Source organism: Canis lupus, chromosome 1 (assembly GCF_011100685.1).
Source record: "Canis lupus familiaris isolate Mischka breed German Shepherd chromosome 1, alternate assembly UU_Cfam_GSD_1.0, whole genome shotgun sequence".
In the NCBI taxonomy this organism is placed as follows: Eukaryota; Metazoa; Chordata; class Mammalia; order Carnivora; family Canidae; genus Canis; species Canis lupus.
Window position 1 is genome coordinate 109440395 of NC_049222.1, and position 16049 is coordinate 109456443.

At 59.3% G+C, this 16049-nt stretch overlaps 2 protein-coding genes across 5 annotated transcripts; one reads left to right on the forward strand and one right to left on the reverse strand.

Annotated features, from left to right (window-relative positions):
* Nucleotides 1-1980: 1980 nt before the first annotated feature.
* LOC119870319 (basic proline-rich protein-like) lies at nt 1981-10942 on the reverse strand. The gene is made up of 4 exons (XM_038525545.1): nt 10842-10942; nt 7905-8895; nt 2794-3054; nt 1981-2004 (listed from the first exon to the last, which is right to left on the reverse strand). Exons 1-4 carry the CDS (start codon nt 10940-10942, stop codon nt 1981-1983), a joined length of 1377 nt encoding a protein of 458 aa, XP_038381473.1.
* Nucleotides 6988-16025, forward strand: BBC3 (BCL2 binding component 3). Of its 4 annotated transcripts, XM_038528466.1 has the most exons (5): nt 8808-8857; nt 10419-10508; nt 10926-11214; nt 12607-12797; nt 14924-16025. In XM_038528466.1, the coding sequence occupies exons 3-5, from the start codon at nt 10941-10943 to the stop codon at nt 15038-15040; spliced, it is 582 nt and encodes a 193-aa protein (XP_038384394.1). In that variant the 5' UTR covers nt 8808-8857; nt 10419-10508; nt 10926-10940; the 3' UTR covers nt 15041-16025. The 4 variants fall into 4 exon arrangements, with proteins under 4 accessions (XP_038384391.1, XP_038384395.1, XP_038384392.1 ...); XM_038528463.1 differs by lacking the exons at nt 8808-8857; nt 10419-10508 and adding an exon at nt 6988-7118; XM_038528467.1 differs by lacking the exons at nt 8808-8857; nt 10419-10508 and adding an exon at nt 8084-8237.
* The last annotated feature ends 24 nt before the right edge of the window (nt 16026-16049 follow it).

Here is a 16049-nt window from a genome sequence, read left to right on the forward strand (position 1 = left end):
AGTTACCGCAGGATTCGCGAGCTGCTCACTGGCGAGGCCGCAGCCAATCAGCGAGCAGCGCCGCTGTTCTCGGGCAGGAGGCCCGGAGACGCGCGCACCTTCCCCCGACACCCAGCGGAGCACGCCGACACACAATCGCGCACACGCACCGTCCCAGGGACGCGCAGCATCGCCCCCGCACACCCTCACCGTCGCCGGGCCCCGCGCGCGGACGCACACTCGCCAGGAACACGCCGACACACACCAGATCCGCGTGGGCAGGCCCGGGCCCGGGACGTCCAGCGCTGCCCAGACCCGCGATCGCAACGATCGCAACCACACACTTTACCCCAACACGCGGCCTCATCGCCCCGACACACGCAGTCTCCGTGACTTAGTCCCTACAACACACTGTAGTATCAGTGACACACGCGATCACAGTGACACCCTCATAATCCCATAGCCCATGTATCCCAATGACACAATCACAATGACACAGTCACGGTGGCACACAATATTGCAGAGACTCACCATCTCATTAACACATATAGAGTCCCATGGACACAAAACATCACTCTGACAACACAGTTGTCACACACAATGACACACATAATCACAATGACACACAGCCACAGTGTCACACAGATGCACATACTCTCAGTAACATAGTCCCACAGACACACAACATTTTAGATACAATGATAGTGTTACACACACAATCCCCACTATACACAGCACTGCCCAGGCACACATGATAATAGTGACGTGCATTCACATCTTCCCCTTGACACACAGCAAGGCACAATGACACACACTATCACAGTGATACAACAAACCCGGCACACTACACCACAGAGGATACACCAATGCACCCACCCAATCACACTAACACAAGGGTACAATGACACAGCACTTTCACTAACATTTCTACTAACACACATCATTCCAACACATAATGTAATCCCAACATCACACAAACACACAACCATGGACACACACCATCTCATGTACAATCCCAAAATCACACAACCACAATCACATGGACACACGCCACCTCACCCATGCACACCAGTGCACTGCACAAAACAACACATTGACACAAACAACACACAGACACACCATCACACACTCACACAGCACACCAGAACTTCACAGGATAGCACACTGACACGCAGTCACAGTCACAGACACCCAATGGGACAAACGGTAGCCGGCTGACACACAGCACCATCTTCCTGACGCACACAATTAACTGCTACACAGTGGCACACTGACAGTCACACACACCCACACACTGCACCTTGGCACAACCACCACCCTCACATGTCAACCCTTTGACACACAGCACACTGACCCAACAGACCTCCAGAGAACTCTCCAGTACACAAACACACAGTCACACAAACACCACCCCCATCCTTGCCCTTGCCCCAGTAAGATGTGTGCAATGTGGGATGCTGGAGGGGGTGGGTGTGCTGAGTGGGCTGGTGTGTGTGTGCGTGTGCTTATGCCTCCCCCTCCCGGCCCTTCCTGGGGGGGGCGGGGCCATGCGGCAGCCGCTGTTACCGGGTAAACTTCCCCGCCCCCCCAGCGCGGCCATTAGTCAACCCCCCCCAGGATGATGTCATCGCCTCATTCTGGAGGCTGAGTAATCCTCGACTCCGCCCCCCCCAGGTACCGGGGTAGGGGCGGGCCGCACCTGGGCTCACCAGGGTCTGGAGCTAGGGGCTCTGCTCCCTGGGTCTCTCTGGGGTGGGGACTAAGGACTCTGAGGCTCTCTGGAGTGGCCTGGGGACTCACGTCAGGGTCCCTGGAGGCTGGAGGCTCCCAGTCCTGGATCCCTGGTGGCCAACTAAAGGCACTGGAAGGCTGGAACTTCCAGACCTGGGGGCCAGAGCACTCTAGGGTCCCAAGACTGGGAAGAGTCCCCCTGCACCACTGTGAGGGGCTGGGTCACCTCGGCAGGTGTCTGGAGGGAGAGGTGTCTGAGAGACTGGGGGTTTAGACTCCCAGGTCCGTGGTACCCTGGGGGGGGGGGAGCGGTGATTGCCATGGAGTCAAAGGGTGACTGTGGGGTCAGATGCCCGAGTCCGGGGAGATCAACAAGCTTGACCCTGGGGGAAAGGGTTGGGGATGGGGGGTGGAAGCTAGCAGATCTGCACCCTGGGTCAGGGCAGGTGGTCATCTGGATGAGTTGGACACCTGAGAGTCTGGGGACTGTTGGGGGCGAGGGGGCTTCCAGTACCAATAATGGTGAGGGCCAGGATGCCCATCTGGGCATCTCAGAGCCTGAGACCCAAAAGCCCAAGTCCCTGTTTTGGGAGGTGGGGGGAGTGGGGATGCTGCGTCCTAACTTTTACAGCATCAGACAGGCCTGGAGTCCCCTTTTGGGGGCACCCTCAGCCCTTGTTTCAGGGACTGGGAAACTAATCCCCTGGGGTGCTGGAACTCATACCCTGATGTCACAGGAGGAGGGCATGCCTGGGTCCTTTGGGGAGGGCAGGGGCCCTCCTTATGGGGTCAGGACTCTGGGTCCTTTTCTGAGGAACGGAGGAATGGGGAATCCTCAGCTTCTTTTTCAAGATGCCCGAATCTTGTTTTGGGGTGGGGGTCAGGACGCCCAGGGCTCCTCTGGGAGGGGGGCGCTGGGTCCCCGTTTTCACAAGGCCAACTCCAGCGTACCTTCCGGGCGGGTGGAGACAAGGGCTGCGCAGCCCCTGTTTCCAGCCCATCCCAAGTGCCCATCCTCGCCCGGGAGCGCGGGGCGGGGTGTGGGGGGGAGGGGGATGGGACGGTGCCCAGCCCGGGCCTCACCCCAGCCGGCCGCAGGCTTGCAGGCCGTGCGCCCGGCGGCTCCCCGGGGCCCGGCTCCCCGCCCCCCGCGCCGAGGGCTCCCCCAGATCCGCGCGGGCGGGCGCGGCGGCGGCCAATGAGCGCGCTCGCCGTCTCCGGGAGCCGGGCCGGCTCTGCCCGCCTGGCATTGGGCACGCGGTGGGCAGCGGCGGGCGGGGCCTGGGGGTCCTCGCGCCTGGTTGGGCCAGGCTTGTTGCTGGGTAACGGGGCGGCGAGTTTCCCCTGGCAACGGCGGCGGGTACCGCTCACTGGCTGGCCGGGAAGGAGGGGGGGCGCGGGCGCAGGCAGGCCCCGCAGACCCCAGCAACAGCGCGCGGCCCCCGCCCCGCCGGGGAGCGGTAACCTTCACACGCGCCGGCCGCTCGGACCCTGCGGACACCCGCGCCCCCGCCCAGCCCCCACCCGGCTCCGGTCCAGCCCCGGGGCCTGGGAGGCCGGCTGCACCCGGGAACCCAGGAGGGCCCCCTCCCCACCGCGCGAAGCCAGGACTCAGGCCCTGCAGTGAAAAGTTAAGTCCTTCCCAACTCCCTCTCCCCGATCTGCGAAATCTACTCACCCGGAATGGCTTACGAGATACTGGGGAAGGTGGTGTGGGTCTGCAGTAAGACAGCTGGGACATTTATTTTCTAGAACCAGCGCTTCACACGGAGGCCACTACGGCAGGGCACTGTTGTAAGTGCGTTGCGAACCTCGACCCACGTAATCCTCACAGTTCATTTGGGGTCCCGTGCTGACCCTCTTTCTACAGACAAGGAAACGGAGACAGGGAGGGAAAGCTGCTTGGTCAAGGTCATCATTTGAACCCAGGCAGCCTGGCTCCGGAGTCTGGGGCTTTTATCCCTTCACTGTGCCGAATGTCCCTTTGAGAGGCATTCATACTCACAGCTTTCTTGAAAATTATTTTTTTATCGTTTTTATTTATTTTTTAAGTATCTCTGTGCCCCACGTGGGGCTCAAACTCACAACCCCGAGATCAAGAGACCAGGGCTCTACTGACTGAGCCAGCCAGGGGCCCCTGAGGCATTCATATTCAAAATGAGAAACTTGGGACCCCTGGGCTGCTCAGTGGATGGGCGCCTGCCTTTGGACAGGACATGATCCTGGAGACCTGGAATCGAGTCCCGCATCGGGCTCCCTGCATGGAGCCTGCTTCTCTCTCTGCCTATGTCTCTGCCTCTGTGTGTGTCTTTCATGAATAAATAAATAAAATCTTAAAAAAAATGAGAAACTGTGCAAGTCCAGCAAAGCACACTAGTGGCTGGCCTGTGGGCTCCTGGCTTGCGACCCTCGCCCATCTTGGGTCTTAGCTTGAAATCCTTGTTTGGAGTCTCAGAGAGTCAGTAGACCCCCACACTGGTAGCATTCATGATGGGTAACATGCACTAATTATCCACTAGGCCCTACTGCTTTCTTTTTATCGACTTTCTGCAAAATCCTTTGAGGTAAGGACCTGTGCTCTCCCAACTCCAAGCAGAGGAAATTGAGGCTCAAACACATGACCACTGGCCCAAAGCCACACAGCAAGTTGGTGGCAGAGCTCGAGGACAATCCTAACTCGGGTCATTGAGACACAGAGTTCATTCTCTAGTGAGCTCTCCCAGCCGGCTTTGGAGGGATGGGCCACAGCTATGGGGATCCTGACTGATTTCTCTTGCCTGAGGGTCCTCATGCAGGGGTGATTGTGCCACCCAGGGGATATATGGCAATGTTTGGAGACATTTCTGATCGTCACAAAGTGGGAGCGGGGGTGCTACTGGCATCTAGTGGATAGAGGTCAGGGATGCTGCTGAGCATCCTACAAGGCACAAGACAGTCTCCAAAACAAGGAAACATCTGGCCCCTAATAGAGAGGCAGTTGAGAAACCCTGGTCTACACCAAGTCTGACACCACCACCACCACCAGCCACTACCACCCTCGTCCCTGACAACCACCCCACCACAGGCCCTTCTCATTTTCTCTCCAGCCGGTCTCTTCCTCACTCTGACTTTCTCCACTTCCCTGAACTGAGTCTTCCTGTCTCTCTCTGTTTGTATCTCTTTGTACCTCGGTTTCTCACCCTCCATCAGAGGTGTGGGTGACCCTCCAATCTTAAGAGATACCTTGTGTCCTCACCCCCCTCTAAAAAAAGAGACTCTTGTCCCCTATCCAGTGGAGCAGGAACCAAAGAGGCAAGGTGGAAAGGAGGCCCAGAATGCTCTTCCGGGAATTCAGAGGAGGGAGTCCCTTGGTCACTCAGGAGACTAAGTAAAGGTGGAGGTGGGGAAATGCAGGCTGGAAGACGCAGGTTGGGCCATCTCCTTTTCTGTACCCCTAGGGTAGAGGTCTCAAAAGGGAAGTCCTTAAGCTAGTCACAAACTTTCTTTTTCTTTGCCCACAGAGTGTTTATTTTTTTTAAGAATTTATTTATTCATTCATGAGACACACACACACACAGAGGCAGAGACACAGGCAGAGACAGAAGCATGTTCCATGCAGGGAGCCCAATGCAGAGAGAGAAGCAGGTTCCATGCAGGGAGCCCAATGCAGGACTCGATCCCAGAACTCCAGGATCATGCCCTGGGCCGAAGGCAGACACTCAACCGCTTAACCACCCAGGCATCCCACACACAGTGTTTAGTCTGGAGTTTGTACATCTCTAGAAGGAAAACACTTGTTCCAATTAGCTACAGTCCCCACCACTCCCTATGGTCTTACACGGGACTCGTTTCTCTCATTTATTTAATCATGGCCCTTGAGGTTGAGCCCTCTCGTCCGGGGTAATAGGATGCCAGAATTTGGAACAGGATCTGGACTAGACAGTGGAAAGGATCTTGACTGGTGACAATACTATGGCCTGGGAAAACTCTTGGCCCACACCTCTACCCACCAAGCCAGATTCTTAGGTTCTTCACATTCATTCCCCTCCAGTCTCCCACCCCGGTCAGGACACCCCCACATCTTGTCTCCTGGTATCCAGTCTTCGATTGGAGCAACTGGAGGGCACAGGCCCATGAGTAACGGGCACAGGATAGACTGTGAGCTAGCCGAGGGCTGAGGCCTATTCCCCAGCTTCATCAGTGCCAGGCACAGAGCAAACACCCACAGTCATTAGTTACATCGGCGATAATAGTTACCGCTTATTAGGTGCTCACTCTGTCAGACAATGCACTCAGTGACTTCCATGCATGATCTCATTTCATAAATGTCCAAAGCAGCATTTCTGACACACCTTTAAACTTGGTCTTCAGTAAGAAACACACTTTCTCCATGACCTGCTGTGTATTCCCTATGTACAAGCAATGTTTCCACAGTAAAGTATTTTCCTTTGACTTCAGATTTTTTTAAATGATGTTTCGTTGTTTTTTTTTTTAATTTTTTTTATAGCCTAGTCAAGAGCCACTTGAGCCGCAGGTAGAAGGACACCAGGGAAGTATTTGGGGTGACTGAAATGTTCCAAATCTTTGATTGTGGTGGTGTACACACATTTACACATATAGTGTACATTCATCTCAACTCATCAGACTGCACACTTAAAAAGAGTGAACTGAATTACGTGTAAATATATCTCAATAAAGTTAAAAAAAAAAAACTAAGATCCACAAAAGTGATTTCACAATGCATGGTTTGCTCGTGACCCACAGTTTGAAAACTACTGGGAGGAAGGGAGATGAAGGGAATGAGGGAGGGAGGGAGGCTGAATGAGCCATTTATTTATTATGTAAGTAAGTAAGCTCTATACCCAATGTGGGGCTTGAACTCACGACTTGGAGATCAAGAGTTGCCCACTCTATGGACTGAGCCAGCCAGGTGCCCCCCAGCTCCCTAATATTTATAGTAGGGAGATTTCACAGGATATATGCTTCCTGCTTCCCTTGGGAAATAGAGGAATCTGGCCTCAGAGGGAACCAAATCCGAGAACCCCGGAGAAGCCCACTTTTGCCCAGGTTTGGCATCCCTTCTGCAGTGCTGGGTGCTCAGAGATGACTTGCCCCATAGTTTGCTTAGGGGTGTGACACAGAGGAAATGGAAGGTGCAGAGGAACACAAAGCTCCAGGGAGGGAAGGATACAGAATCCCCAAGTCCAAGCCAGGGAAAGAGTAACAAGGAGAAACTGAGAAAGGGAACTGAAAGCCAGGAGGCAGGGTGCAAATCAATGCAGGGGCTGCCCGGGCATGTCCCTGTCAGGTGCTCGGGGTTTCCTTCTGGCCCTGTGGGTCCCCCGTCAGATCTGTGCCAAGCGCGGCTAGATGTGCCTGCTCCAGAGTGTGTCCCCATCAGTGGGCCAGTTACCAGGAACCTGTTACAGGTGTGCCTTGCGACTGTTCTGGGGGTCAGTTTTTATTTACGTCTGATTTGATCTATGTCTGTGAGGGGCAGTTTCTGACAGTTCTGATGTGTCAGCTGTGAACTGGCGTGGGTGGGTTTGTGTGCGTCCCTGTATAAGTGTCACCTCGATCAGGCTGTGCGTCCAGGTGTCCCTGTACAGGTATGTGTGTGTGTGCGTGTGTGTGTGTCCACCTGCGCGGATCAGGAAGCGCGCCTTTCCTGAGAAGCTCTCAGCCTCTGACGACGGCGGGTGTGCTGGGGACGCCTGCTCCGTGGCAATGTTTGTGAACACAGTTTGTGGGTGCGGGTGTTTTGCAACACAGCCCCGTTCACCGTGTCGGTCGGGGTGTCCCCCCATGGCCTTCTCGGCGATCGGGTCTCCGTGTTTGTGCCTGGGCGTGTGAGTGTGCGCCCCAGGCAGCGTGAGGCTTTGCACATCCACGTCCGGGCCCCAGGTGTGCGTTTGTGCGCGTGTGGCCGTATGCCTGCCAGCACGTGACTCTGTGTCCCCCGGAGCGCGTGTCTGTGGGTCCCAGTCAGTGTGTCAGTGTGTCAGGCCGTCGGGGCGGCCCCGGTCCGCACAGCTCGGGGCTCCTCGCCGCCGGCCGGGCCCGCCCCGCCCCCGGCCGCAGGGAAACCCCCGCGCGGAGGTAGGGGGGGCGCGGCGCGCGCCTGCAAGTCCCGACTTGTCCGCGGCGGGCGGGCGGGGCCGTGGCGTCACGCGGGGGCGGGGCGTGGGACCCGCCGGGCGGGGGCGGGGCGGGGCGGGGCGGCCGCCGAGCGGGCCGGGGATCCGCCGGGCGGCCTGAGACGCGGCGCGAGCCACATGCGAGCGGGCGCCTGGCGGCGGCGGCGGCGGCGGCGGCGGCAGCAGCAGCAGGATCGGCGGCGGCGGCCACGACGCGGACGCGCCTCCAGCCCGAGCGGGAGCAGCAGCGGCCACAGCAGCAGCAGCCGCCACTGCAGTTAGAGCGGCAGTAGCCGCCGCCGCCGCAGCAGCAACAGCCGCCGCAAGGAGCGGCGCTCGGCGGGCGCGCCCTCTTGAAGGAAGCCGCCCGCCCCCCATCACCGCCCCCTCCGGCGTGTTCATGCCCCCGGGGTGAGTGTGCGCACCCCGAATCCCCGTCGGCCGCGATGGGCCAGGCCGGGTGGGCTCCCTGGAGGAGGTGGCAGGACTGCGCTGGGAGAGCCGCGGGGGCGCGCTGCATGCCCACACCGCGCCTCGCTCCCTCCCCACCCTGCGTCCCACGAACGACCCTGGGTTGGGGTAGCTGGGCGGGAGGCACTGAGGGTCCGGGAGCGCAGGTGCCTCAGCGGTCTGGCGGGTTTGTTTACAAACAATGGGGTGCGGGCTCGGCAGCGCCCCCTGGCGGCCAGTGCGGGCCCGGGGAAGTGAGTCGACCCCGACTGCCCCGGCCCCCGCAGTCCGGGAGGGGCGCGGGGGGGGGGGCGGCTGGTAGGGGCGGCCACACCCCAGGCGCGCGCCCGCTGGGGGCGGCGACAGGGGGCGGCTCGCGGGCCGTGGAGTCTGCAGCTCCTGCGGGCGGGGGCTGCGCCCCAGCAACAGCCGGTTATTGGCCTCTCGCTCGCCTGGCGGGCGGGGCGGGCGCACGTGGCGGCGGCGGGGTGGGGGGGTGCAGTGACAGCAGAGGGGGGAGCCTGGGCCCGCCGTGGGAGCGCGCGTGTGCGGGGTTGTGGATCTGCAGGTGTCTCGCTTGGGTGTGTGCGTGTGTCTGGCTCCGAGTTTGTGCTGGGGTCTGCAGGGAGTGGTGGTGTCAGTCCAGGGGAATGTTGGGGCTGTGGCCCGTCGGGGTGTGTGTTTGAGTCCCCGTGTGTATTCCTGAGGTTCTTCCTATGTATGCCGTGCCCAAGGGGCTGGGTGCTGTTTATGTGTAGTGTACCTGTGTGTGTGTGTGTGTGCGCGCGCGCGCTGTGTTCTGGGTGAGAGTTATCTGTGTGTGCTGTTTGGGGGTGATTCTATGGGTCTGTGTTGCCTGCGTGTGCACTCCAGTGGATGGTTGGAGTGTTTGTGTGTTGCTTGAGTGGGCTGTGTTTGAGGGTTTATATGTGTGTGTCTTGCCCGATGTGCTGTGTTTGTGTGTGCTTGTGTGTCTTGACTGTGTGTACTGTCTGTGACTGTCTGTGTATATCTCCAGGGCATGTGTCTCCGCTAAGCATTTGTGATGGTGTGGCTGCTGAATGCAACGTCTGTTTTCCTTCCAGGTGTGTGTGTGAATTCTGTGGTGTGTGTGTGTGTGTGTGGTGTGGGGGTTGTCTCGGTCTGTGTTTGGCTTGTGTGTCTGGCATCCGTGTCTGGGAATTGAGGATCTCAGCTCTGTGGGGTCTGTGCAGTGTAGTCAGTGGGTGTTGCTGGCAGCCTCTTGGAGTACGGGGCTGTGTCTGAGCCTCTGTGTGTGTCTTGTGTGTGTGTGTGTTGGGTCTGAGGGGCTTGTCTCTGTGATCGGCTGGCTCATGTGTGTCATGTGGGCTGCGTGTGTGTAGTGTTTATGTCAGTCACGTGAGACCAGTGTTTTCTGTGGGTGCTTTAGGTGTGCGCGCCACCAGGGCTGTGTGGGATTAGAGTTAGCTGTGGTGTGTGCGTGTGCGTGTGTGTGTCCGGGGCTGACAGTTGGTGATGGTGTTTCGAGGTTGGTGGAGGAGGATGAGTTGATGTCTGCTCTTCTGTGTCTGTGTGTCATTGCCGGCGTGTGTGGAGAGGCATCTGGGTCTGATGACATGTGTCTGTGTGTGCCTAATTTGCATGTGTCCTGGGGTCTGACAGATGGGGACCAGAGGGGCGTGTTTTGGTCTTGTCGGTCTGTGTGTGTCCATGTCTGGGTGGTGTTGATATTTGTGTGGGTCCTGAGGTGTGCAGGTCTTACCTCTTGGGTATGTATGGGGGGAGGGGCATGTGTGTTGGAGAAGTGTGACAGTGCCTATTTAGTGTGCTTCTGTGTCTGTGATGGCTGCACTATGTGTGTGTGTGTGTGTCCGTGGGCATATCAACAGTGGTCAGTTTGTAAGATTCTGACAGTTGGTATATGTGTGGGGATGGAGGGGGTTGTACCAGCCCGTCTGCATTGTGTGTACACTCTTCTGATGGTCTGTGTGTATGTGTATCTCCACGTTTTGGTCTGTGTGTGTGCCCTGTGTTGGGTCCCAGTATCAGAGACTGGGACCATTTCTGTGCAAATGGGAGATGAGGTGGGAGGTCAGGCTGGCAAGTTCCGAGCGAGACCTTACATATGTGGCGTGTACCCCTCACACCCCTACCCTCCAGTAGTCCCTGCCATTTGGGTCCTGCATGAGTCCCTGTGTGTAGCCAGAAGTTAGCCCCACCGGCCCATGCCCTGTGTGACTCCCAGGCTGGGTGAGTTTGTGTTTGGAGGCTGTCACCCCTCATGCACCCACACACCTGACACACTCCTCCATCTGGGTCCTGTGTGAGCCCTTGGACTTGCTGTGAGAGCCAACCTCCTTGCCCCTGTCGTGTGCCCATCACCATGTGCATGGGAGGCTGTCCTCAGCAGCCAGTGCCCTGCGTCTCACCCTTGGTGGGCGTGTGTCTTGTGGGGCCGGTCACACAGGTCCACATTCCCCCATCTGGGCCCTGTGTGTGGTGGGAGCCTTCCATGGGTTTCCCTGCGCCTGAAATGTGCTGATTGCTGTGTGCAGGAGCTGGGGGGGGGGTTGTCCTGTGTACCCCAGGTTGGGGGGGTTGTTGCCGGGCCCTGGTGTCCCCCCTGCACCTCCCTGCTGACTGCAGCCCTCTCCCCCTGTCCTGCAGGCCCCAGGGAGCGCCATGGCCCGAGCACGCCAGGAGGGCAGCTCCCCGGAGCCCGTAGAGGGCCTGGCCCGCGACGGTCCGCGCCCGTTTCCCCTCAGCCGCCTGGTGCCCTCGGCCGTGTCCTGCGGCCTCTGCGAGCCCGGCCTGCCCGCCGCCCCTGCTGCCCCTGCCCTGCTGCCCGCTGCCTACCTCTGCGCCCCCACCGCCCCGCCCGCCGTCACCGCCGCCCTGGGGGGCCCCCGCTGGCCTGGGGGTCCCCGCAGCCGGCCCCGAGGCCCGCGCCCCGACGGTGAGTGCCGCCCCACCCGGGCGCCCCGGGATGCTGGGAGCCGGGAAAGAGACCCTGAGCCACTGAAGAAGTGGGAGCGAGTGGGGGGAGGTGGCGAGCCGGCCGGGCCACAGGGAGGGTGTGGCCAGTGTGGTCTTTGTGTTGCAAGAAGCAGGAAGACGGAGTGGGAGGCTGGGGGCGGGGGGAGGCCGAGTGGGAAGTCCCTCCTGGAATCTGACTGCAGTCCGCGAGTTGCGGCCCACGGCCTTTTCCGGGCCTGGGGCAACAGCTGTTTCGCAGCCCCCCTCCCCTAGTCTGGGTCTCCTTAACCTCCCCGAGGACTGTGGTTGGAGAGTGTGGGCAGAGCGAGAGGACTGTCACTTCAGGACTTGGGGGGATGGGGGTGGCCTTTTGCCTTTCTCCGCATCTCTGGTCGGGCCGCCCTCTCCGCAGTCCGGGCGGAGGAAGGGGAGGGGGAGGGGCCATTGTGTGGGCAAAGTAGGGGTGGGGGAGGCGAGAGTGGGAAAGTGAGTCTTGGGGAGGGAAGGGTTAAAGGTCCCCTGCCGGATGGGCTGTTAACCCTGTGGTGCCCTGCTAGCCCCATCCCAGCGAGCACGCTCGGGGGCAGGGAAGATTGTCCTGCTTCGCCTCTCCACCCCAAGGCCTCACCCTGTCCCCGGAGCCCAGGGAGGTCAGGGGAGAACAAACTTCCCCGGCTGGGTTCCCAGGCGGCGGGGGCAAGAGGGGCCGCGATTTCAAGGACTGCAGTCACAGGTGTGGAAACTGAGGCCCCTCGCAGTGACTGGAGGGAGGAAGAGACTGCGGGGCAGCTCGGAAGGGGGTGGGGCAGGAAGGCATCTCCCGAATCCCAGCCCCCCAGGCCCGTGCTCGGAGGCAGCCAGTCTGGCCTCCTGGTCTCCGTGCCCCTGCCACATCCGGGGGTGTGGCTTCACTGTGGTTGGACACCAGAGGGCAGGAGACCTGAGGCTTGTGACTGGGTGTAGTCAGTCGCCGTATCCCTATGTGACCTTGGGCGGCTTCTTACGGTGGGCCTCAGTTTCCCCATCCGTTAAATGGAGTCGGCAAAATTTGGCCCCGTTTTGGAATAGTTAGGTTGGAATAGTTAGGAAGGACCTCCAGACTCACACGGGTAGTGGGGTGGTAGTTGGCCAGACAGGTAACCCCCAGAGCGGCCTCCCCAGGACCTCTCCTTCCTTTCTGGTGCCTGGAGAGAAGCTGAGAAACCTGGCCTCAGGAGGGGAAAACGGAACCGCTAGAAATGAGGCGGGGAGCAGAAAGGAAATCGGGAGGCTGGACAAGGGAGAAGCGGGCCCTGGCTAATCGGTCCCACCGGGACGCCGCAGGGCCAGCAGGGGTGGCGGGTGCTGACCGCGCTCCCCCGGCTTTTCCCAGGTCCTCAGCCCTCACTGTCGCCGGCGGAACAGCACCTGGAATCGCCGGTGCCCAGCGCCCCGGGGGCCCTGGCGGGCGGTCCCACCCAAGCAGCCCCGGGAGTCCGGGGGGAGGAGGAGCAGTGGGCCCGGGAGATCGGGGCCCAGCTGCGGCGGATGGCGGACGACCTCAACGCGCTGTACGAGCGGCGGGTGAGTGTTGGGGGAGGGGTAGACGGCAGGTGGGACTTCCCGCCCGGGAGGGGGCTGCGGGCGGCCCCGCCAGATGTGCGGCAGCTGCTGCCCGGCGCGGCGGGGTCGCGCTGGGGACAGGCAGGTGGGAGGGGCGACGGGCCCACGGACCTGCCGAAGGGCCCGCGCCGCGGCTGGCACGACCCGGGCAAGGGCCGGGACCGCCTCGAGCGCCGCGGCGCGTCCGTGGCCCGCGGCCGCGGGGACTGAGGGCGGCGCTCGGCGGAGCAGCTCATATATCCCGGGCTATTTATAGCCGGTGAGTCAGCAGCGGCGGCGCGGCCGCGCCCGCCCCTCCCACCCGCCGGCGCGCGCGGCCAGCCCCGCGCCACACAGCTTCCCGGGCGGCCGGGGGCGGGCCCTGGAGCCCCGCCCCGCGGGAGGCCCCGCCCCCGAGCCCGCGCCCGCGCCGCGGCCTCTCGTTAAAACGAGATCTTGGAAGCCTGTGGCGTACGGCAGAGAACAACAAATATCAGGGTGCCGACCGCCCAGCTCTGTCCAATCCGAACACTGCACCCGCACTGCTTGCTTATTGAAAGAAAAACAAAACCCGGATGCGGTGAAGCCCCTCGCTCCCCTCCCTGACCCTCTTCTCCTCCTTTCCAAAGGAAACCTCTCAAGTTGGCTTGTCCCATGACTCCGCAGGTGTTGATTCTTTTACTACGTATTTATCAGGCCACAAACAATGCTTACGTTTGCGGGATGTTTTTGGCTTAATATACATGATATGGTGTGCTCCTCTCCAAACTTTTCCCCCCTGTATTGGGTTGGAGATTGATTATGTGGGCAAGGAAGCTTTTAGTTCATACACTTTCACTGCTTTGTAGCATTCTGTGGGATCAACATACAGTATCCTTGTTCATTTTCTCATTGACGGATATTTAGGATTTTTTAAAATTTTCAAATTTTTATTGGCTTGAGTTTTTTGTTTTTTGCTTTTTTGCCTCTTCCAAATGATGGATATCTCCGGTGCACTTGTGTGTACCTCCAGAGTAGAGACCTGGGTGCTCTGCCCTCCTCAGCTTTACTAGATGATTGCTAGCTTGCTCACACAGATAGATGGCTGTGCTAGGTGGCATCCCACCGCAGTGTGACACTGGCAGGCTTTTCAACTGATGCCATTATGAAGTGCCCCCTTTGCTACCTCCTGGCTGCAAGAGCTAGTGGGGAGTGATGAGGGGGCAGGGGGTGGTACAAGGCATCCCACACCCTGGCACCTACTAGGATCATCAGGAAGGTTTATCTGACCTTGTTCTCATCTGTAAGATGAATTTTCTCATCTGTAAGATGAATTTCTCCTCCTTTTGTGGGGCTAATACTAGGTGGGTCCTGCTTATTAGCATCTGGCCATGCACTCAGGATAGGGGGTGGGACAGGGCTAGCTTACCTTTAATTTTTACTCACGGGGAGTCTTTTCTTCTATGTAGCTTCCTTCATTTTCACTTTCCTAGCAATTTGGAACTGAGAGGGTCCTAGAGGCCACCCCAAGCCTTCATCCTGTTGCTGGAAAGAGGGCAGGGGTTAGCTTTGCCTGGATATACTTCTGTGCCTGCCTCAGCACAGAAGGTAAACTATTGTTCCCAGTTATTGTCCTTCCACAGATTGTTCTAGAATCACTGAGACTAAGGAATCTGACTAGACTGAGACAGGGAATCACATGCTCTCTTTTCTCCCCCTTCCCACTATTGAGGGCAGGCCAGGCCATGCTGCCATCCAGCCTCCCCCACCCTCAGGTCTGGCTGACTTTGGCTGGGTGACTTTCTCATCTGGAAACTGGAGCCTAGGGGAGCAGTTGCTTGATACATGCACTGTACTGAGGGCGTTTCGTCTGCATCCTCTCCATCCTATTCTGTTCTAGATGAGGATGCTGTCTTCCCCTGAGATGATGACAGGGGCCCCCAGTGGTGGGAGTAGCTGGGATTTAGACCCAAATAACAATAATAGTACCTACCACTGAGGGTTGGTTGAGAGTGTAGCTAGCTCACTCTTAGGAGGACCGTGTCTTCCTCCTTGCTGCCCTTGGGCCTGACCACCAATGTGTCCCTGTCACAGGATGCTCTAACTTCCTCTTCTCTCTCTCCCCCTAGAGACAAGAGGAGCAGCAGCGACACCGCCCCTCACCCTGGAGGGTCCTGTACAATCTCATCATGGGACTCCTGCCCTTACCCAGGGGCCGTGGAGCCCCGGAGATGGAGCCCAATTAGGTGCCTGCACCCGCCCGGTGGACATCAGGGACTTGGGGGGCAGGACCCTCCCACCTCCTGATGCCCTGGCCAGCGCGGGGGACTTTTTCTGCACCATGTAGCATACTGGACTACCAGCCCTGCCTGTCCCAGGGGCAGACCAGGGCAGCCACTCCAGCCCCAGCCCCGGCCTAACCTGGGTGCACTGATGGAGATGTGGACTCCTGGGTCCCTGGCTGAGAAGCCAGGGGAGAGAGGGCTGACGGACTCAGCGTCTGAAGGCGGCGGTGACGGAGAGGGTGGGGACGGAGCCGCCCGCTTCTGCCGCCCACCACCATCTCAGGAAAGGCTGCTGGTGCTGGCTGCCCGTTCCAGCTGCAGGGGTGACACTGGGGTGGGGAGTCTCCATCCCAGTGCTCCTTCACTTTGGGCCTGGCCTCAGGCCCCTGGTGCTTCCCCCCCTCCTCCTGGGGAGGGGGCCCGTGAAGAGCAAATGAGCCAAACGTGACCACTAGCCTCCTGGAGCCAGAGAATGGGGTGGGTCTGATGGCTGCCCCAGCCCAGCGCCCAGCCATCTTCCCTGAGCCAGCCGGCGGGTGGTGGGCATGCCTGTCTCACCTTCATCTGGGGGTGGCCAGGAGGGGCCCAGACTGTGAATCCTGTGCTCTGCCCGTGACCACCCCCCGCCCCCATCAATCCCATTGCATAGGTTTAGAGAGAGCACGTGTGACCACTGGCATTCATTTGGGGGGTGGGATATTTGGCGGAAACCGCCCCAGCCTTAGTCCCCAGGGCGAAGCGCTGGGGGGAAAGACGGGGAGTCAGGGAGGGGGGGAATCGCAGAAGAGGGAGGAGTCTGGGAGCGGGGAGGGATGGCCCAGCCTGTAAAATACTGTATATGCGCTGCTGTAGATACCGGAATGAATTTTCTGTACATGTTTGGTTAATTTTTTTTGTACATGATTTTTGTATGTTTCCTTTTCAATAAAATCAGATTGGAACAGTGGATACTCTTTCTGCTTTCTTTCCT